Raw genomic sequence first — 22,058 nt, forward strand, 5'->3', positions numbered from 1 at the left:
CCTTTAATTATAATGTCAAGAGGTGATGACAGTTCGTCAGATGACGAAGAAGACTACAATCTATTATAATTTAAAATTGTTATACACTGTTCAAAAAGTGCCAGATCCAAAAGTGACATTTTCAACTGTTTTACTCTACATATTATGTTCAATAAATTTGTAAAAAAAATATATTATTCCATTTAAACAAAAGTAACTTTCTAAAATAAAATAGCATTTAAGTACATTAATTATAAGGTAAAAAACAAGTCCCAGTTGCACGCCTTTGGCGAACCGTTTTCAATGTTCAATCAGTGGGTAACAATGGGCAAAACTCATAAATTGACCCAAAACCGGGTGGCACTACCTGCAATCAACGAAAAGAAAGAATTTTACATTGAAACTAATACCCAACTAAGGTAGTGGCATAAAATATTGGTGGATCACCAGGTACCACTTTTGCATACCTAATGAGGTTTTATTGCTCTACACACTTCTGAAATAGAGTATAGTAGCATAGATAACGAGGAAGCTCCTAATTGTTTTTGACAATTCGTTTTGAATTAGAAGCTTTCTGCAAATGTTTTAGGAAATTAAAGCCTTTTTTGAGAATTTTGCTTCCATGGACATTGAGCTCATAATCTGACACCAAGAAATGTTTTTCACAAATTTTTGCATTTTTGTGGTTGTTATCTTTTCTTTTTATAGCATGTAGCCAGGCTTTACGCAAATTAACATCAGTTATATAGGTATCCTGAATCAAATGTTATTTTTAATTAACATTAAAAACAAACAAGTCTCGTCAAAATTAGGAATAAAAACACTTAAAACAGTAAAATATAATTTGTACTATTATACCTATGAAATTTGCTTTTTTCCACCTGTTTGTACAGTTTATAGCAGCACAAGATTGAACCATTTTGTCCTTTTTTTAAGCTTCCTTTGGTACTAGAAGGCAAACACTTCTAACTAAACAACCAAACATAGGAAACACCGTTTAAAATAACGACTCTCAACCTGCTTTTGCCCAAATTAGCTCCTACTCTTTCTCGGACCTCTCTCTCATATGTTGGAGTCAAAGATTACACGGCGCGTAACGAGTGGGGGCCCGTCCATTCTATTATGTCAGTGGTTTTGTTCTGCTTTGTTTACATTGCAGTTTAAAAGAAAAATTTCTATTTTGTGTGCTTATTTGCTTTTTTATTTGAAATATTTGGTCATTTTCAACAGTTGACAGCGTAATAAGGAGTTCATTTTGGTTTTGATTTAGACGGTATTTCATGCGATTGTTTTATTTTGGCGAGGAAAATGCCAACCAACGACTTGTGTTGTGAATTGTGGTAGCAGAGGTGACAACTGACTAAGTTTTATAAAATTCCCAAAGAACTAAGTTTCATGCATAGACTAGACCTTAATGAACTCTCTAAAAAGAGACGCCAACAATGGATAAATGCAATTAAAAGAAATGACTTCAGAAGGTTTGTTAGCCTATGGTCCGGTGTGTAGCAAACATTTCTTGTCTGGGAGGTATCTAAGTGGTCAGTTCTTTTTTTATTCTGTAATGGCGCTATTGGACTCATCGAATGTCGTTGGATATTATCAAAATTTGGTTCCCAATCCAACCCAGACCTAACTTAATGTTAATAATAATAAGCTTTATTTCCAACAGGTTTTAAATACCCAGTTACAGGAAAATCAATTAGATATATAAAAGTACGAATGCATGAACTGTATCAGATCCATGCAATTAAACTATAAAATAATTGCTATATAATAAAAAAAGTAGTGAGCTTGAGAAAATAAGTAATAAAAAATCAATACTAAATTAGGATAAGAATCAAGCATTAATTTAAATCAAAAGAGCAGAAAAAAAAATGAGTAAATAAATGTATTCAAACTAAGAACTAAATAACCTAGCCTCTCCCCATTGACCATACGCAGGTGACTCAAAATAAGTGCCAGATTGTCATGGTGAATATCACAAGAATCAGCAATAGTATTAAAGTGTTGACACATAAAGTGAATGGGACTCTGGTACATAATGTTGGACCTGACTGTGTCCAAGTTAAAAGCTGGACACTGTCTAGATCCTGGGCGTGGTACATGAAAGCAAATCCTTTGCAAAAGGGATGTGCAGTCAATTTTGTGTAAATTAAACAAGAATTTCACCGAATGCATTTCTCTCCTCTTCGCAAGTGACAGTTCAATATATCAAGAGAGCAGCAGGTTACGGTCAAAACACCTTGGAGGATAGACTCCATCATCCTCAAATGTTTGGCATTCACGAACTACCTCCAGCGTAGCTTTGTTTATTGCGCTGCGTGTAAAATGGTATTATGCTTTTACAGCCTCAGTAAATTACTGCATTTACTTGTAAAGTATCTAGGTTTTTACGTTAGAAATGTCGGTACCTGAAGATAAAACATGAACTAATATACTATAGACTCCTGACACGAAGTCACAAGATGAATTTTAAAGTAGTTAAATAGTAAATGCGCCTTTTAGAAATTGAGTTATTATCTTATGAACATGCGTTGATGTAAGCTGATGGAAAACTGGGTAACAGTGAGACACGGGGAACAGTAAGATATTCGAAATTGCTCCGGTTCTTTGTCCAGTCAAAAGATCTCACTACTTGTGTATCTTAGCTACATTGACAGTTAACGACTTCCTATCCCTTCCTAAGTTGAGACTTTCTTTGTAAAATTAGGTTGAATATTTAGCAGTTTGTTAGTATTACCACAAAGTTATGTGTAGATTAGCTAACAAAATAAGGCAGTTTAATAGAGCAAAAGAAATTTGAGGTTAGGGTTATGATGTTTTTTTTAGCGACAATGGGTAACAGTGAGACGGGGTACATTGAGACATGTCTCATTGTTACCCAGATATTATTAAAAATATAGAACTCGCTTCTTTTTTTTACAATTTTATAAAAAAAAAGTATTCAGAATGCCGAGGAATCCACCAAGGAAAACAAACTATCGAACATTTTCCGAGGAAACTATGAAAAGGGCAGTTGAGGCTGTGCTTAGCGGACGTAGCACTAGATCTGTTGCAAAACAAGAAAATGTAAGTTTCCAGACCTTATCTAGGTAAAAAGTTTAATCACACTTACCAAATACATCCAATATCTATTTTTATATAATATGTGCGAAAGAGAAAATCCAGTCAGGATTAATTGATTCGGTATCCACCTAATTATGCAGTAAATAAAGTATTTAATACCGAGCAAGAAAAAATGCTGGCTGATTATATTATTAAATCCTCTCAGATGTTTTATGGGCTCCCTCTTCGTGATTGCCGTAAATTGGCTTATGAGCTAGCACCATTTGATGCCTCCGAAAAGGTCCGTTAATAAAAGGGCAGGAGAGGAGTGGATGAGAAATTTCATAAGAAGAAATCCAAATGTTTCTTTAAGAACTCCAGAAGGATGTAGTCTGTCACGGGCCACATCTTTTAATAGGCATAACGTTAATATGTTTTTTAATAACTAATGCAAAGCAATGAAACGCAATGAAAGATTTAGCGATAGGACGTGTATTTTTAATCTTGATGAAACGGCTATAGTGACTGTTCAAAAGCCGAAAAAGGAGCAAAACAAGTCAATAAAGTTACAAGTGGAGAAAAGGGCGTTCTTGTAACAACATGTGCAATAGTAAGTGCTGCAGGAAATCATCTCCCTCCTGCTATGGTTTTTCCACGGGTTCACTTCAAAGAACACATGATTGTTGGTGCTCCGCCTGGTACTTTAGGTCTGGCGTGTCCGTTTGGTTGGATGAATGCCGACTTGTTTTTAAAAGTAATGGAGCACTTTATTAAGCACACCTCTAGTTCGAAAGAAAATCCTAGTCTTTTACTTTATGACAATCATAGGAGTCATCTTCACGTTATCAATCTTGCTAAGGAAAATTGCGTCACTATTGTGACATTTCCACCACACTCGACCAATAAGATGCAACCTTTAGACGTTGGCATTTTTAAGCCTTTCAGTATTGCTTATAATGCTGCTATAGATAGCCGGCTGATGCGTCATCCTGGAAAGCCAGTTACCATTTATCAAGTTGCAGGTTGTGTGGGGGAAGCGTATCAAAAAGCAATGACTTCAGCAAATCTTACCTCCGCTTTTAAAAAATGCGGAATATTTCCCTTTGACAGAGAAATATTTACAGATATTGACTTTTTGCCATGCTCAGTCACTGATAGACTGGGTAATCAAACTCCTCCTCGGGAACCAATTGATGATCAAACTAAACTAAACGCAAATGGATTTATAACCCCGGAAGAAGTTCGCCAGTTTCCTAAAACTGAGCCGAGAAAAGAGACATCCAAAGGTAGACGAAAGGGAAAAAGCATGATACCCACCGATACTCCAAAAAAACTTGAGCTGGAAGGAAGACAGGCTAAAAAACAATACCTTCAAGCTCGGAATGGCATTCTGATGCATCATCTGAACATCTTGAACCTGAAGTGGATCCCACAGCATTTGAAGATCTGTCAAAATTTCCAGAGGTTGAGGATTATGTTCTGGTTGAATTTAAACCAGAAAACACAAAATCAAAGCCTGTTTACTACATAGGAAAGGTGTTTTCTTGTGTTACTGAGACAAATGAGGCGAATATTAGTTTTATGAGGAAAAGCCAAAAGACTGATTCAAAATTTTACTTTCCCGTTATCCCAGACATTGCCACAATACCAGTTAAGGACGTTAAAATGATTTTACTAAGACCTCTTAACTACGGTGATACTAAGCGACAAAATTCATTTTTTTCGTTTGAATTAAACTTTAATTTAATGATAATACGTTAATCTTCTTTTAAAACAAGTTTTCTTACTTTAAAAATTAAAGTAAGCTTAAAGCCACAATTTCCTGTTAATGTTCTGTTTAAAATCAAATTTGAAATAAATTAAGTTGGAGTTTTTAGTTTGTTTTAATCCCTAATATTTGGGCAATTACATATAGTGTCTTACTGTTTGTTACCCATGCCTGGGTAACACTGAGACAAATAACAACTGAATTTTTTTATGTGTCAAATTCAGAGGTCTTAAAACAAGTACTGCTAAATTCCATACATATTGTGTTAATAAAAGGATGTAAAAATACAGTCATTAAAAAATTTTGTTTATACATTTAATAGTAATGATCTTATAGTAAAAAGATAAAAAAGTGTCTCACTGTTACCCAGTTTCCCCTATTATTACTGCGGTTTACAAAATCATGAATGAAGCCGCCTATCGATCACTACGGGATGTTTCATTCAATTTAAATACCACTTAGCGTCTATAAGAAGATTTGTCGTGATTGTATGATTACTAGTTTACTTACGATTTTCTTCGATTTAAATTTGCATGGATTTGCATGGATTGCACCATCATAATACATGCTGCTCAGAAATGATATTGATGCACGATATTAAAAGAACCTTTTTCATTAGTGTCTGTATAGTTATAAAAGTTATTCGCTTTCGTTATCGACTTAATGTTATTTTTTATTCTGTGTATATCTAAAACTAGAAAAGTGTCACATTAAGATTCAAAAAATATTTTTTTAAATGGTAGACTTATTCTAATTAAAAGATGCTTTATTTCAGAATTTTAACAAATCTATAATCTTCAAAGATTGCTTATCTTAAGCACAATTCAAAAGATATCTCTCTCAAAGGTGGAATCTCCTGGACAAACCATAAATAACTCCCGCATTTTTGGAATCAAATAAATGCTGAAATTTGCCTACAAAGGGCTTCATCTGGCAGGAAGGAACAAATTCGCTTCTTCTACTTTCTACTAGATGTTCTAGGTCAGAAAATCATAATAAAAGTGTCGGATTTTAAAAGCGCTACTTTATTGTCCGAAGTGGGATAAGTTTAGGATCACTTACTAAAGGAATCTATAGCAACAAGAATGGATCTGCGTCTACAGAAACAGGTTTTAAGGTATCAATAGCAATTCATTTAAATGTTTTATCAACAAGATATCGTTGATGAGAATTTCAAGATATTTATTGGGATCGAGTTTCGGTACATTGTGGATCGCCGTTGGACTGATTCCAATAGGTGAATGTGCTGCTAGTAAATGGGAGACCAAATGAGGGAGCTGTAGTCCAGCCTGGATCTAACAAATGCATAGTAAAGAGTTTTGGCAGTGGCAGTGTTCGAAAAAAGTTTGCAATTTCTAATAATAAAGCCCAGCATGCGAGTAGCTCTAGAAACGGTATCTTCGATGTAAGGGATAAAAGAAAATGTTTGGTCAAAGATCATTAAAACAGGTAGATCTTGCATGAGACTCTCCATTGACTGAGTAATTAAAGACAACTGGACTTCTGATTCGAAAGTAGCTGGCCACATTACACTTGGAAACATTAAGGTTAAGAGAAAAAAAAAAGAGAAAAAAAAAGGGAAAAAAAAGGGGAAAAAAGAGAAAAAAAAAAGAAAAAAATGAAAACTCCAAGTCTCAGTCTCAAAATGTCTTTTTAATTATTCAGGTGGCATGTTTCGCTAATGAAGCATCATCAGACCTATAATAAACAGAAAAACACACGTAACTACAATAAAACCTTACACTAAAACAAAATCAAATATTAAAAATTAGATAAAATTACCTTATAGCTAGGTGACCTGCTAAGTACTGACAAATATAATTTAAATATGAGAATACCCACATATTTTGTAATAAAAAACAATAACACGGCACAAAAATTCAACAAAAAATATAAAAAAGGGAAAAACGTGACAGGTGTAGGATTTGAACCCACGCTCTAAAGTCGATCTTGGTGAAACATCAGACCGTTAACCAATCGGCCAGCCCTGCCTACGAATATTGGAGTCAAAGGTATATATGCGTATCGTGAGCAGAAACAAGAGGTTAGATAAGATTATTAAAGATAAGTCCTGGCTCAAAGGTGAAAACATCATTAACGCATGTCAAATTTGGACTCTTTTTGGCTTTGGTGATTTCCATTTTCTCCAAGAGATCCAACTTTCTACTCTTAGAGCACTCGTGAACAATGGAAACATTTTTAGGGACGGAAAAACTATGACCCGTTGATAATAAATGGTTAGCAAATGCTGACTTAGTTTCTGTGGTGTTGGTGTCCCTGAACTTATTAACGAGTTAGACGACTTACAACTAATTAAGGTTAAGCCTGTTCAAAGTGCACCAACGTGGTACAGTATTGATGTTCTCTTGCAGTTGACCATAATCTGCTATAGAGTCAATCCTATGGAAAAGCTTTAGGTCATCAGCATATGCTAACCAAGAGAGGGTGGAGATCAAGTCATTAGCGCAAACGTTAAAGAGAAGGGGGCCCAAGTTAGAGCCCTGAGGAACTCCAGAGGTGGGTGAAAAACAAGCAGATCTAAGCCGTTAAGGAGCTTTATCAAGCGATCGGAGAATCAAAACGAACCTTTCAAGCTTATTTAATAGGATGAAGTGGTCAATCTGGTCAAAAGCCTTTTGAAAGTCTGTCGATTTCACATTTATCATTAAGTGCTTCACACACAAACTGAGAGAAGAATGCTAGGTTTGTAGTTAATATGGTCACTTATTTAATACATTCACTGATTTTGTACGTTTAGTGAAATCTCCAACTTTTCTTACAGAACAATTTGAAACTCATCCAGCTTCAAAATATTTATAGCCAGACAAGCTTCTGTAGACCTTCATAACCAAATAACCCCAACACAATAACCCTGAATAAATGAATAAAATAAACACCCTTGAATTAATGACCTTTGACGTTGAAGGGACACCACTATTGACAGAACCCTTACAGGGTTGCCAGATGCCTAGTCCTTAACAACTCTTTAATTTAGGTACGAAGTCCAAAATCGATATCTTTTTGTATGTACCTCCAAGTCTAAGATGCTATGGATATGGCAACAGGGAATTAGGGAAAGGAAATTGAACGGAGTTTTGTAACCAAAGCAATGTTGCCGCATGTTGATGGAAAATAAGAAAATAATTGTTTTTTTTTAATAAGGTTGTTAATTATTAGGGCGGCTTTGTACGAATTTAATTGTCGCTCTAATTAAAAGGGAACCGGAGACTAAAAGACCGCTTAAACGGTGTCAAAGGGCCTGTAATTAAACGTGAAATCCGGGAATTAAACTGATAATTAGAGGGTTGCTTGTTTTATGATATTTAGCACACCTATGGGGTTGTTTGCGTAGCATTTAGTAGAGTAACTCATCATGTTACAGGTAAATAACAAGTTTTTATTTGTAAGCTACGTAATTTTAGACAAATATAGTAAGAAAGGTATTCCCTGTAACCTTACATTCAACTGCTAGTTAAAAGTTTATACTTTCATCCCTCGTCAATCATTTCATTTCTCTATGCACCGTAGTTCTGTTGCCGGTTGTCTACGTTGCATACACTATTTCATGTCGTTCATTTTTAAGAGGATTAACGAGGGTTAAAAAAGCGTGGATTTTTTTCCTAAATTAAATATTTTAATAACTAATTAAATTTCAAAAATTATATAAGGTCACTCTACATTTTTTTTACAGGTTTGTATACAGGGTGTCCTCTTTGCTATGTGTGACTATTGCTATTTCCGAAACTATAGGAGATACGAGGGCGGTTAAATTAGAAAAAAGTTGCCTATTTTGATGCTTATTCTAAATCATTTTATAGCGTTGCGAAATGTTTATGAGTTTATGAATTACAGGGGGATTTATAAAAAAAAATCCAAATTTTATTTTAATTATTATTTCCAAAACTATTGGTTTGAGAAACTGACTTTTAATTACAAAGTTTTATGATGTTTGAGCTCTACAAAACTTCACCTTTCATTTTTTTTGGTGACGTTTGGTCAACTTACTTTTTTTAAATACGGACCTTATAATTTATTTTAAAAGCATTTTTTATTCAAAAATTACATAAAAAAGGTGGTTTCATTTAAAAAATGAAGTTGATGGTTGAAATTTATTTTTCCTGTATAACGTAGTATCAAGTTCCGAAAATATACAAAGTCCCTTGTAAAAATTATGAGTCCATATTTTTAACCCTTGTCAATCGTTATATAGATATATCTAATAACGGAAATATATTACCGTAGACAACCCGCAGTACATTCTAAAAATTTATAAAAATTCAAAATTTTAGATAAACAAAATGCCTAGCTTTTTGTGGACTAAGGTACAAGGAAGAACTAAGGAAATCTTCTTCTCTAGCCTGTATCTATCCACTCCTGAATGTAGGCCTCTTCCAGTGCTTTCCATGTTTGTCTATCTAGGGCAGTTTGGAGCCAGTTTCGCCCTGCTATTCGTTGGATGTCGTCCCGCCACCGCGTTGGTGGTCTTCCCGCATTTCTTTTTGTGGCTCTTGGGCGCCATTGCATGATTTTGTTAGTCCATCTAGATGGGTCTTGCCTTGCAACGTGACCTGCCCATCTCCATTTTAGTTCGGCTACTCTTCTCATAACATCCGTTACCTTTGTCCTTCTTCGAATCTCATCGTTCGAATCTAATGTGGTCTCTTAAGCTAGTTCCCAGCATGGCGCGCTCCATGGCTCTCTGGGTTGTTCTGAGTCTTTCTGCGCTCCTCTTTGTCAGTGTCATCGTCTCGAGTCCATACGTTGTAACGGGTAATATGCAAGCCTCTCAACTCTATAGTTATTACTGTTTGTTCGTTGGTCATTATTTTGGTTTTGTTTAGATTCATCTTGAGTCCGATTTGTTTTGATGTTTCTTGCAGTTCTTCCAACATATCTTTTAGCTCGTTGATGTCATCACTAATGACAACAATATCATCAGCAAATCGAAGGTGACTTAGTCGAGCTCCATCCACGTTGATACCTTTATTTCCCCATGGCAGCTTTTTGAACGAGCTTTCCAGTGCCATCGTGAAGAGCTTAGGGAATATGATATCTCCTTGGCGGACCCCCTTTTCTATCTTGATCTTATTTGTTGATGCTTCTTCGTTGATGGTCACTCGTAGTGTTGCGTTGTCGTAGATGTGTTTTATAAGTTTGGAGTATCTTGTGTCAATTGCGTTCAGGACAGCCCAGGTCTCGACAGAATCGAACGCCTTCTCGTAATCGACGAACGCCATGTGCAGAGTTATGTTATACTCGGAGCATTTCTCTATTAGAGTACGGACGGTTTGTAGATGGTCATTTGTACTAAATTCCTTCCTGAATCCTGCTTGCTCGACTGGTTCATGGAAGTCAAGTTTATTTGTCAGCCGATTGGTCAAAACTTTTGTGAGAAGCCTGTACAAGTGTGAAAGAAGACTGATCGGTCGATAGTTTGCAATATTGCTGTTGTCCCTTATTTGAAGATTAAAACAACCTCGGCATTTTGCCAAGATTCCGGTATTTTCTCTTCGCTAATACATTTGTTTAAAAGGAGACAAAGGGCATGCTCAAGCGCTGCTCCTCCCATTTTTAGCATCTCAGCGGTAACGCGGTCTTCTCCAGGTGCTTTCCTATTTTTCATTTGTTTCAGGGCCTGTCTTAGTTCGCTTCTGTTTACTTCTGGTATATCTTCGGATCCAACGTTCCGAATTTTTTGCCAGGCGATGTTTGGTTTAGCATTATGAAATCTTAGGTCTTTTCGACATTCTTTGTTTATTGTTTTACATATCTCCCTGTATTCATTTGAGTCTCTGGCAGTTCTTTTCCTTTGGTCTATTAGCTTCAGTGTGTTAGGGCTTAGTTTGGATGGTTTGTTTACTTTGTTCTTACAGCAAATTTTCTTTGTTGCTACCTGGATACTGCTCGTTATGGTTGTTGATAGCTCGTCCAGTTCCATTTTCTTCAGGTAATTTAAGTTGTGCAGTTTGGCTTCTAGAATAGTTTGGTATTCGTCAACCTTTGACATCAATGTTTCAGTGGTGGGATAGTTTCCTTTTTGAACCATCTTTTTCCTTTCAGCTTTAGTGTTGATTAGCAGTCTTGTTCGGACCAATCGGTGGTCGCTGCCTGTATCGAAAGAGTTTAAGACAGACACATCTTGGCATATGTCTCGTCTGTTGGAAATTATATAGTCTAGTTCATTTTTTATTTGTCCGTCCGGGCTTCTCCAAGTCCACTTTCTCTGGGGGGTTTTTTGTAGAAGGTGTTCAAACAGTATAGATTTTGATGTTGGAGGTATTCTAGTAGCATTTCTCCTCTGTCGTTTCGGTTTCCTATACTATATGATCCTATATTTGGTGGATCGTCTTCGTTTTTCCGGCCGATTTTCGCGTTAAAATCTCCCATAATGATTTGAAACTTTCCGACCTTTGAGCTGTCTCGATGTCTTCATAAAATTGTTCGACTTCTTGGTCTGGAGAGGAGCTTGTAGTGGCGTATACTTGGATTACTTGCATGGAGCATCTTTTATTGATCTTTAATATAATGTATATTACTCTGTTTGAAGCAGCCTTCTGTTTGAAGCAGCCGTTTTAGTGACTTTTTAGTTTTTTGTTTATCATGATCGCCACTCCACCAATATGTGCGTTTGTGTCAGCGTTCTTCTGATATAATAGGACATAAGTCATATAATAAAAAAAAATATATCATATAATAAAAGTCATAGGACATATAATAGACGTAAGGATGGTCACACTCTCTCCTTGACGTCTAGCTTCACTTAGGCCAATTATATCCCATTTAATATGCTCTAGTTCGTTTTCCAGGATCTCAAGGTATTCCTTTAATCTCATAGTGCGGGTGTTATACGTAGCAATTTTGATTTCGATCTTTGAAGCGGGGTCGATGTTTGGGTTTATTGAGTTTTTGCCTCCCCCAGAATCCATGACTTATCAGTGCGAGATTCTGAGTTTTTCACTCTACTCGCCTGGGGTATATCTTTTTTAGAACTCAACATTGGAAGGGTTTTGGGATTAAAAGGCCACGCTTGCCTAGCGGGTTGGCCAGTTTTGGTTTCAGCCGCTTTGGGCCCAGCTTGGGGAGGCCAAAATGGGACCCACTTTGGGTCGCTCCTCTGGAGTCAGACACCCAGACCTGTTTGGTCCGCGGGAGGTATTTGATTTCCCTCCTACCACCTATATCTGGAAGGCATTCCCCTATCCGCGACCTGGGGACGCGCCCTCTAGGGGTTACAGGTTCCCCCGAAGGCTAAGGAAATCACCTACAGCAAGAGGTATTAAATTTCTATTGAGTCCATATTTGAGTAAATATTCTATTGAGTCCCTACTTTTTAACCCTCGTCAATACCACAGACAGATATATAACAACGTAGGCAACCTGCGATTCGTGCACTAATAATGTATGGAATATTACTTGGTTCAGAGTCCATATTTTCAAAAAATTTGTAAAGAATAAGCTAAGAAAGTCACTTCCAGCAGTAAACATTAAATTCTATTGAGTCGCTATTTTTTTAATACGCGACAATCATTAGAAAATCTCTACTTGCATGATGTGTTACCGGTAGCCTATAAAGCACACATACACACACACGAATGCCACTATTAGCATGAATTTACAATAGCTGAAGATGTGACTTTTATGTATAAATAATTAATTACTCTAATATTCTATAAAAATTCAATATTTTAACAAAAAACGTAATATTTGTGAGGACTGTTGTTATTCCAATATAAAAAGGTCGATATATTAGTTATTACATTTTATCGATTAATTTCGTTCTTTAAATGAATAAATCTTGGTGTTTTCATTGCGTCCTGAATCCTGTATATTCCAACAGGTTATTTGGTGTGGAAGTTCCAAATGAGTGCGTTATTAAAGTTAGGCGGACTTTGGAACAGTGTAACTGGAGAATGGGCTGCGGATGCTGATAGTGCGGCTAAAGCGCGACGTGAGGAGAAAGCCTTGTCAAAAATAATTCTTTCTCTGGATAAGTCGACGTTTCCGCACGTGATGCAAGCCGAAAACGCTAAGGATGCATGGAGTGCCCTTGAAAAGGCGTTTGAAGACAAGGGGTTGCATCGAAGACTTAGACTGCTCCGAAGTTTATCCTTCATAAGGCTAGAGAACTTTAGCACCATGGAGAGCTACGTAAATGAAGTAATGGCTCTTTCCCAGCAACTGATCTCCATTGGGAAACCATTGGATGATGACTTCTTAGGAGTTATAATATTGCAGGGACTGACTGAAGAGTACTACGAGCCTATGGTTATGGCCCTTGAAAATTCGGGTGTAGATATAACCTCGGACTTTGTAAAGACCAAATTACTTCAGGACAAAAAGTGGCAAAATGGCAAACTAAACGGGGACAGTGCTTTAGTTTCCAGGAAATTTAAGAAACCCCCATGGTGCTGGAGCTGTAAGCAGAAAGGACATTATAAAAATCAATGTCCTGCTCAAAATAAAAATGACCCGGCTCAATCCTCAAATCCTACCAAAAATAAGGATCATCGAGGAGGGAAGAGGGTGTTAATATGAATAGCTCGTCATGGTACTTGGACAGTGGCGCGTCATCTCACATGACAGGGAATCGTGGTCTGCTAAAAGACATTACCGATTTGCACTCAGGACAGGAAATAATTGTGGCAAATGACTCGAAACTGTGTGTCAGTGGTACCGGTAAAAGTGTCGTGAAACTAGAGCAAGATGGCAGAGAAATGGACATACAAGGAGTTAAATATGTCCCAGAACTTTCTGTAAATTTGTTATCTGTGAACTCTATGGTTTCGAAGGGATACTGTGTTTATTTTGACTCCGAGGGATGCAAAATAGTTGACCAGGAGAGTGAGGAGCCAGTAGCTACGGCGACAAATGTTGATGGCATTTATAAACTGGATGTTGTTCCGGATTATGTCAACGACGCAAGTACCTCAAATTCACAGATGCTGTGGCATAGGAGATTGGGACATCTTAATCAATATAGCATAAAATTGCTACAAAATGGATTGGCAGCAGGTATTTCTTATTCCGAAAAACAGGTTCCGGAATACTGTGAAAGTTGTCTTAAGGGCAAACAAGCAAGAAAATCGTTTCCCTATAAAAAGGACAAAGAGGTTGTGCCACATAAACTGGACCTTATCCACTCAGATCTTGTGGGACCTATGGAAGTTGAATCTTTTGGTGGTAAAAAATATATATTCACCCTAATAGATGATAACACTAGAAAAATATTTTGTTATTTTCTAAGTACAAAAGATGAGGTTCCAGAAAAATTAAAAACAGTTTTGCTGTATGGTGGAGATTCAAGTAGAACGAAAAATAAAAGTTTTAAGGACGGATAATGGCGGTGAATACTGTAACGAAAAATTACAAAAATTCTTGCGTGATCGTGGGATTAAGCATGAATTGACGGTGCCGTACAGTCCTCAACAGAATGGCGTGGCAGAACGCTATAATCGCTCCATACTTGAGAAAGTTCGTTCTATGCTGATGGATTCTAATAGTCCAAAACAAATGTGGGCGGAGGCAGTCAATACAGCGGTATCCAACAAAGAAACTACCCGGATCTACGCCAGCAGAAAAATGGACTGGCAAGAAGATTGATATAAGCCACCTAAGGATCTTTGGGTGTAGGGCTTAGGTTCACATACCAGTTGTCATCATTACATTTCATCGATTAATTTCGTTCTTTAAATAAATAGCTTAAATAAAATAATCTTGCTGTTTTCATTGCGTCCTGAATCCTGTATATTCCAACAAGGACTACCATTGCTTGGGAAGTCACGGATCAGAGTCCATTCTTTTAACCCTCGTCAATCATTAAAAATCGGCATCGATACATGCCATGGTGTCTTGCGGGTTGTCTAAGTAACACACACACAGTTAACATGGATTGACGAGGGCTAAACGTGTGGACTTTTTGGAATTTCTTTTTTTTTATAAATTTATTCACTACTTTTACGAAAAAAAAATTAAATTTGATTTGTAAATTATTTTGTGATTTTTTTCAATTCAATATTTATTTCTTGCTCCAAAGTCCGTATTTTACACTCTCGTCAAACAATAAAAATTTCTACTTGCATGGTGCGTTGCCGGTTGCCTGCAACCCACAAACTAATACCTCCTGCTAACGAGGTCTAACAATGGACTTTTTAGTAATAATAATTAAATTCCCATTTTTGTTCCAGATCTATAAAATCTCGAATTTCCTCAACATCGAAAGATTCTGTTTGGGAATCGGTGGTTTCTACCCCACCCGAATAAAACGCACCCCATTAATCAAACTGTCGACGCTCTTCGTCTATTTTATCACGTTCGGGCAAATGTGGGTGGTGACAAATTTTGTGGTGTCCACCACTGACCTCTCGGAAATTTCGGAAGTTTTCCTGTTCTCCATGACCCAGGTCGGATTCGTTTCGAAATTGATGAATTTCCTGTGGAGGATTAAGCAGGTGCCTTTACTGGACCAAATGCTCGAGCAGGAAATTTTCACCAGGGTAACCACCGAGGAAATGACTATATGGAAAGGGACTTTTAAGTAAGCAAGAAATTAAAAAAAAACATCATAATTAGTCATTTTTCCCTTTATAGAAGAGTCCAAAGATACTTAGTCATATTTCTAAGCCTTTGCGCAGGCGTTGTTGTCTTATACGGAGTGATTCCTGCAATAGAAAACACAAAATCCGACCGGAAACACTATCCGTTTCCGGGCAGGTTCCCGTTTGATCCCGATCGCTATTATTACGTGATTTATATTGGGGAAGTTGTCGCTGTGGCTGTGAGCGCTTTTATGAACGGAAGCGGTAAGAAACCCTTAATTCTTAGCAATATAATAAAAAAAAGACCCTTAAACGCGTTTTTTAGGCCTGGATTGTCTTTTTACTAAACACACGGTCATTGCTACCGTAATGTTTAAAATATTATGCGGAAAAATCGAAGGGTTGCTGGATAACGTCGATAAGGGCGAGAGAAGTGCCGTGGAAAAACGCATTAGGCACTGCATCGTTTATTATAATGAGGCCGTGAAGTATATAAGGGCCATTTTACAGGGTGTTCCACTAAGCGGCTATATGTCTCGGGAACTGTCTGAATCTGACACCATTGATTTTTTTTTAAAGAAATGCCAAGAAAATTATTTTTTAGTTCGAAATTTGGCACTAGTGAGGCGTAATTAGAAGGTCAATAATTCAATTCTAATTTTCTCTGAGATATAATAATAATAATAATAATAATAATAACGTTTATTATTTACCATGGAAATTACATAGAATATAAACTTACAGGTGTATTCAATAATTGAGGTAAATAAAAGCTAATGTATCAGACTCCTGCATTGAAAATGCAGATTCTGCTCTACCTACATAGCTGCAACATAAAAAACTTTTTAAACTAACTACTAGATATAATGTACATACATTACATCTAGGTAGTTGATGATTTGGTACAGATTACAACAATACAACAATTAAATACGGAAGAATATATCTAATACTTGCCATTCAATTACAATTTATAAACAAGAAAAATGAAAAATAAATCTTCTAGCTCTAATATGCATGTCACTGATTATCCAATAAGATTTGCCTTACTTTTGTTTTGAATCTATAAATGGAATTCGAAATATCAGTTATATCGGGTGGTAGCGCATTAATGATATGAGAAATATTATAAGAGAATGATTTTTTGAAAAATTGATTTTTGTGTTTAGGAATAGTTAAAGATTTACTTCTTAAATTTAAGTGATGAATGTCTGTCCGAAATGTAATTTTGTTGTATAGGTAGGGAGGACTGCGGTATTTAATAATTTTATAAAATAGCACACTGGAATGTAGCTTATTTAGCTTGCTTAGATCATTAAGCTTATGTGATACATGACCTCGCCTATTAATGCCATAAATAAAACGAATACAAGAGTTTTGCATTTTTTGAACTCTATAGGAGTCTTGACCATCTAGGCAAGATCCATAAACCACACCACAATGATTAAAATTTGACTACACAAGAGAGTCGCATAGCTCACGTTTAATATTCAGATCTAAGTAATATCGATGAGGGTACATGGTTTTTAGAGCACAATACGACTTTTTAAGATTATTTGATATGTGTCCACTAAACTTTAGCTGTGAATCGAGTGTTAAACCCAAGCTCTTGGTGCTCTCAACTACTTGAAGTTTTTGATGTCCAACAAACCAAGAAAATTCTTCATAAATAGTCCTTATTTGAACGTTACTTCCAAAGAGAATAACTACACATTTTTTAGGGTTTAATTTTAACATATGCTTACTAGAGACTTTAACAAGTGCATCAAGATCAGCATTTATATGGTTCAAAGCAGTTAAATAATCAGAAGGTGCAAAGGAGTGATACAACTGCGTATCATCTGCATAGAAGTGATACTTACAGTATTCAAGATATTGAGGAAAGCATGTTGTATAAATACTAAATAGTAGTGGCCCCAATATACTACCTTGAGGCACCCCATTAAGAACTGAAAGACGACTTGAAAAGGTTGCATCAATTTTTACCATTTGAGACCTATTACAGAAATGACTTTATTAAAGCTATAGCATGATTTGAGAATCCTATGTAGTGCAGTAAGGCTACCAATATTTGATGATTTAAAAAATCGAAGGCTTTAGTAAAAAAAAAAAAAAAAAAAAAAAAATACTTTTATTACCATTCAAAATTATTAAACATTATTACAGAATATACGAAACTAAATTCCATGAATATACAAATAATTCAAAATTACAACAATTTGTTTGGTAATCGGAGTGCAACGCGATTTTTATAAAAAAAAACCGATATACATGCAAGTACATAGATTACTTGTACATGTGCTGTACAACCCGTGTTCCTAAATAAACTATTTTCTAAAAACCGTAATATTATGTATTTACAATAAGGTCCATACCAAAATCAAAAGGGACAATATATGCATTTTACAATGAACTAGCGAGTGGCTATAAAGCTGGGCAAAAAGAAAAACAAAAAAAAAAATAAAAGAATCCAAAGACGAGCGGGAACGGTATAGGGGCGAGCACGAAGGGTAGATAACAGGCAAGTGAGAATTTAATTTTAATGTAAATATTTGCAATTAGCAAGATCAGGTGTGCAGAACATTAATTAAAACAAAAATACCATTTTATAAAATACGGTCACATTAGGTTACCATAATTTGCGTGTTTAAGAGATATTTTTTTAAGTTTATAATAAATTTTTTAGGCGAACATTCCTTTATATAAATAGGTAGTTCATTCCACATCCGAATGCCCATATATAAAAAAGATTTTTTAAAGGTTGCTGTTCTATGTAAAGGAATTCTAAGCAAATGGGGATTTCTTGTATTATAAGGAATATCTTGATTAAAAAATAAATTTCTTAAATTTGCAGGCTGTCCGGTTTTCATTATTTTATAAATTAAATTAAACATATGGACTTTCCTTCTATTGCTCATATTCAGAATTAAATTAGAATTTAAATATGGAGTTATGCGGTTTCTAGAGGCAATATTAAATGAATATCTCATGCAACTATTCTGAAGTTTTTGTATTTTGTTCGATAAGTATTTAGTTAAAGAATCGCCGTATACAATATCCCCATAGTCAAGTAATGAAAGAACTAGTGTATCACACAGCCAATATTTTATTTTTGAAGGCAACATTAAAATAAAATCTAGCAATACCAGAGCGGTGACTTTGTTATTATCTCGGGCACGAAAAATGTCATCGGTAATATCTGCCATTGCTGTTGCGCAACTATATCCACTGCGAAATCCAGATTGCTTAATGGGTAATTTTGAAAATCTATTAATATGGTTCCTTATTGGACATCCAATACGCGTTCTAATATTTTAGACATAGTTGGTAGCACACTAATGGATCGAAAATGTGTATAGTCAGTAGGGTTACGTATTTTTGAAAGGGGTAAGACAATGGCTTCCTTCCAACAATTGGGAAAATAGTTAGTTTCTAAGCATTTATTTATTATGTGTGTAATATATTCGCAAATATGAGGACAGCAAAGCTCAAGAAGAGTTATGTTAAGACCGTCTGATCCAAAGGCTTTACTTTTTATTTTTTTAATTATGTTAAATACCTCATAATTTTCCACTGCTCTGAACTGCAAAGAGAAATCTATGTCACTTTTTTTATTGGTTGAATAAAAATTTAAAAGTTCCTGATCTAAAGGCTGGTTTGAGATAGTAGAGTTTATAAAAAAAATTGTTAAATTGATCAACATCATTAAACTGCACCGGAATATCTTTTTTCTTAGACGGAGTTAGTTTATTAAGTTCCTCCCATTTTTCTCGAGTACTGCAATTTTTAAATTTATGCTTATAATAGGCTTTGCGTTCCATTCTTATTGAAGCTGTTGTTAAGTTTCTTAATGATTTATAATATTCCCATTTTTCTGGACGTTTAGTGCGTTTAAACTGCTGAAGAGCTGCATCTCTTAATTTCTGCATTTTCTTAATATTCTCTGTAATCCAGGGTAGGAAGGGTTTTTTAGGCAATGTAATTGTTTTAAGAGGAGCGTGAATATCAAATAGGCTAGTTATAGCGTTGTTAATAAATACGACTTTTTGATTAACATCAACGATATTGTAAACATTATTAAACGGTATCGATTGAAGGTCTTTTTTAAATAGGTTATAGTTTATATTTTTTAGACTTCTAGAAATCATAGTTCTTGGTTTATAATTTAATTTGGCCATTTGTATCTCACAATAGACTACGAAGTGGTCGGAAAAATCAGAACAGATAACACCACTGCTTTTAATTTGGTCATAATTAGTGACTATTAAATCAATTAGAGAACTAGAAGACTTCGTGACTCTGGTTGGCTCCATTATAACTTGTTTCAAATTAAAGGGCTCAAACATCGAAACTAACTTTTTTGTGAAAAGATTATCGCATTGTAACATATCAATATTAAAGTCTTCTATACAAAATATGTTGTTATACAAAGAAAACAAGTTAGAAACAAGGTCCTCCATTCTGTTTAAAAACTGCTGAATATTCGATCTAGGTGGTCTATAAATTATTCCAATAATAAAATGTTCTTTCTTTATTGTAATTTTTTCCCAGATACATTCTAAAAACTCATGACTCTCAGAAAAGAGAATTTCAGTTTTAAATTGATTTCTAATATAAAGAGCCACGCCGCCCCCGCGGCCATACGCCCTATCGCATCTTTTTAAGGTATAACTATTTAGTTTTATATTATTGTTTGGTATATCTGGACCTAGCCAAGTTTCAGTCACACCAATAATGTCGAAATTATTGTTGAAAATGGTAGTCTTAAACTCGTCCAAATGCGGAACTAGTGATCTAACATTAATTTGAGAAATACGTAAAGACATATTGTGCCTACCCTAAACAATTATTTGAAGTGAGACAAAAGAAAACCAGAAAAAAAAAACTAAAAACTTATCTTAAAACTAAGGTTTACTAAACTAAGGCTTATTCTGTTCACATGCAAAAAATAATGTATACCTTTATTTTGTTTTTTTGCTTTTTCTAAACTGGAGGTAGAAATGGTTCTAGCGGCAACAGTTCTGGTAAGAATACGATTTAAAACCGTAGGAGTGCTGTTTATGACGATTTCCTGGCTCTTTCCTGATTTATTTTGATTCTGATTAACCCTGATTGGTGGGCTACCTGGGAGGTCTTAAGTGGTGATTTTTCCTTTTCAGTATTGACACGGGATGGCGTTGAAGGTGCACTATTATTACGAGTTAGCTGTTTCTTATTTATAAAGAATTCTGAAAAGGATACCTCGTCAGCCTCTATCAGATCAGTTACACTAAACACTTCTTCGTTAACTATTAGTTGGTTCTGTGATATTTTTTCCGTGAAACCTTTACTTTTGGCTAATTAAAAAAATTTGTAAATAATTTTTTGCTCTTGCTGTTGTTGGGCAGTTAGATCATTGGCAATTGTAATCCCAGTACCCTTTAATTTATATAAGTTCTTCAGTACCGATTTCTTATCTAGGAAACGAGTAAACCTAATAATAACTGGTCTATTGGCCTTTTCTTTTTTGCCAACTCTGTAAATATTGTCAATACTTTGCAGATTTATTTGGACTGACAACGTGTTGTCACTTAACAGTTGATAAATTATGTCTTCCAAATTATCTTCATTTTCTTGCAGTCCAAAAACGATAACTTGATTCCTCTTACTGGATTGTTCAATCCTTTGCAATTTTTTACTAACTTCCAATTTTTCCACTTCCAGTTCCAAGATCCTATCTTCCAAAGATTCTATTTTTTCTTTAAAATTCTTTAAATCATCCTTTATAGTTTGCACATCTATCTTAATAGCATTACTTTGCAGCTTCACCTCTTGCAATAGTTGAAAGATCTGTTCATTAGTTATGGGAGACATTTTGCTTTAAAAGTACTGACCGATTTTGACATCTTGGGAATAAAGTAGATTTATTCCCAAGATAGACACGATATAAACAGTGGTTACCGCGTGTTCAGCACGTGCTCAGTTTCTTATTGGTCGATTGGTCGTAAAAATGAAGAACGTTTTATTCATAGTTGCATTTTCTTTGTTTTTGTATATTGTAACATGATGTTAGTTTAGTTTAGTTTTGTTAATTGTTCATGATTTTTTGTTACAGTGCATTACTGCTCGTGTGTTTTTAAATAGCCTGTCGAAGTAAAATGTCTAGCACAGACACAGCAGACCAAATTCAAAATTATGTTGATTATACCCCAACTAAAAAACGTTTAAAGAAAAACCATTTAAGTGTTGAGTTGAACGAACTTATTTTAAATGTTTATAAGTGCGAACTTGGAGAGCATCGTGATTTTTTCAAAGAAAATGTTGTTCAAAGTGTTGCAAAAAAAGTTGGTATATGTCGTTCATTTGTGTTCAATGTTATCAGAGAATACAAACAATCGCATTCGTTTTCGAAACCGAAAACCAATTAGAATCGCATGAACCTTATTGAAACGCTGGGCGAAATTGAAAAACAAGCGTTACAGAGGAAAGCTCACGATTTTTTTTTTTCGGAAATACCGATTTTAGATAAGGTTCTCAGGGTGGTTAACGATGATCCCGATATACCGAATGTTTCAAGGTCAACCTTATATAAACTTTTGAAACATTTAAAATTTACGTATAAAAAACGTGGGCGCAATAGTATCCTGCTAGAAATTGTCCGATGGAGGAAAGATTATTTGGTAGCAATAAAGGCATACAGGAATGAGAAACGTAAAATATACCATTTAGACGAGACCTGGGTAAACGCTGGT

The 22,058-nt window shown here is 35.3% G+C and overlaps 2 protein-coding genes across 4 annotated transcripts in view; one reads left to right on the forward strand and one right to left on the reverse strand.

Annotated features, from left to right (window-relative positions):
* LOC126747000 (putative odorant receptor 85d) overlaps positions 1 to 22,058 on the forward strand; it is a 77,362-nt gene that overhangs the window by 45,234 nt on the left and 10,070 nt on the right. Inside the window, exons 2-4 of the mRNA XM_050455467.1 lie at positions 14,977 to 15,326; positions 15,380 to 15,591; positions 15,653 to 15,815. Coding sequence (XP_050311424.1) covers positions 14,977 to 15,326; positions 15,380 to 15,591; positions 15,653 to 15,815 — 725 coding nt within the window. The remainder of the gene's footprint in view (positions 1 to 14,976; positions 15,327 to 15,379; positions 15,592 to 15,652; positions 15,816 to 22,058) is intronic.
* LOC126746998 (E3 ubiquitin-protein ligase RBBP6-like) overlaps positions 1 to 22,058 on the reverse strand; it is a 141,474-nt gene that overhangs the window by 41,581 nt on the left and 77,835 nt on the right. The gene's annotated exons all lie outside the window — the stretch shown is intronic.

Source organism: Anthonomus grandis, chromosome 18 (genome assembly GCF_022605725.1).
Source record: "Anthonomus grandis grandis chromosome 18, icAntGran1.3, whole genome shotgun sequence".
In the NCBI taxonomy this organism is placed as follows: Eukaryota; Metazoa; Arthropoda; class Insecta; order Coleoptera; family Curculionidae; genus Anthonomus; species Anthonomus grandis.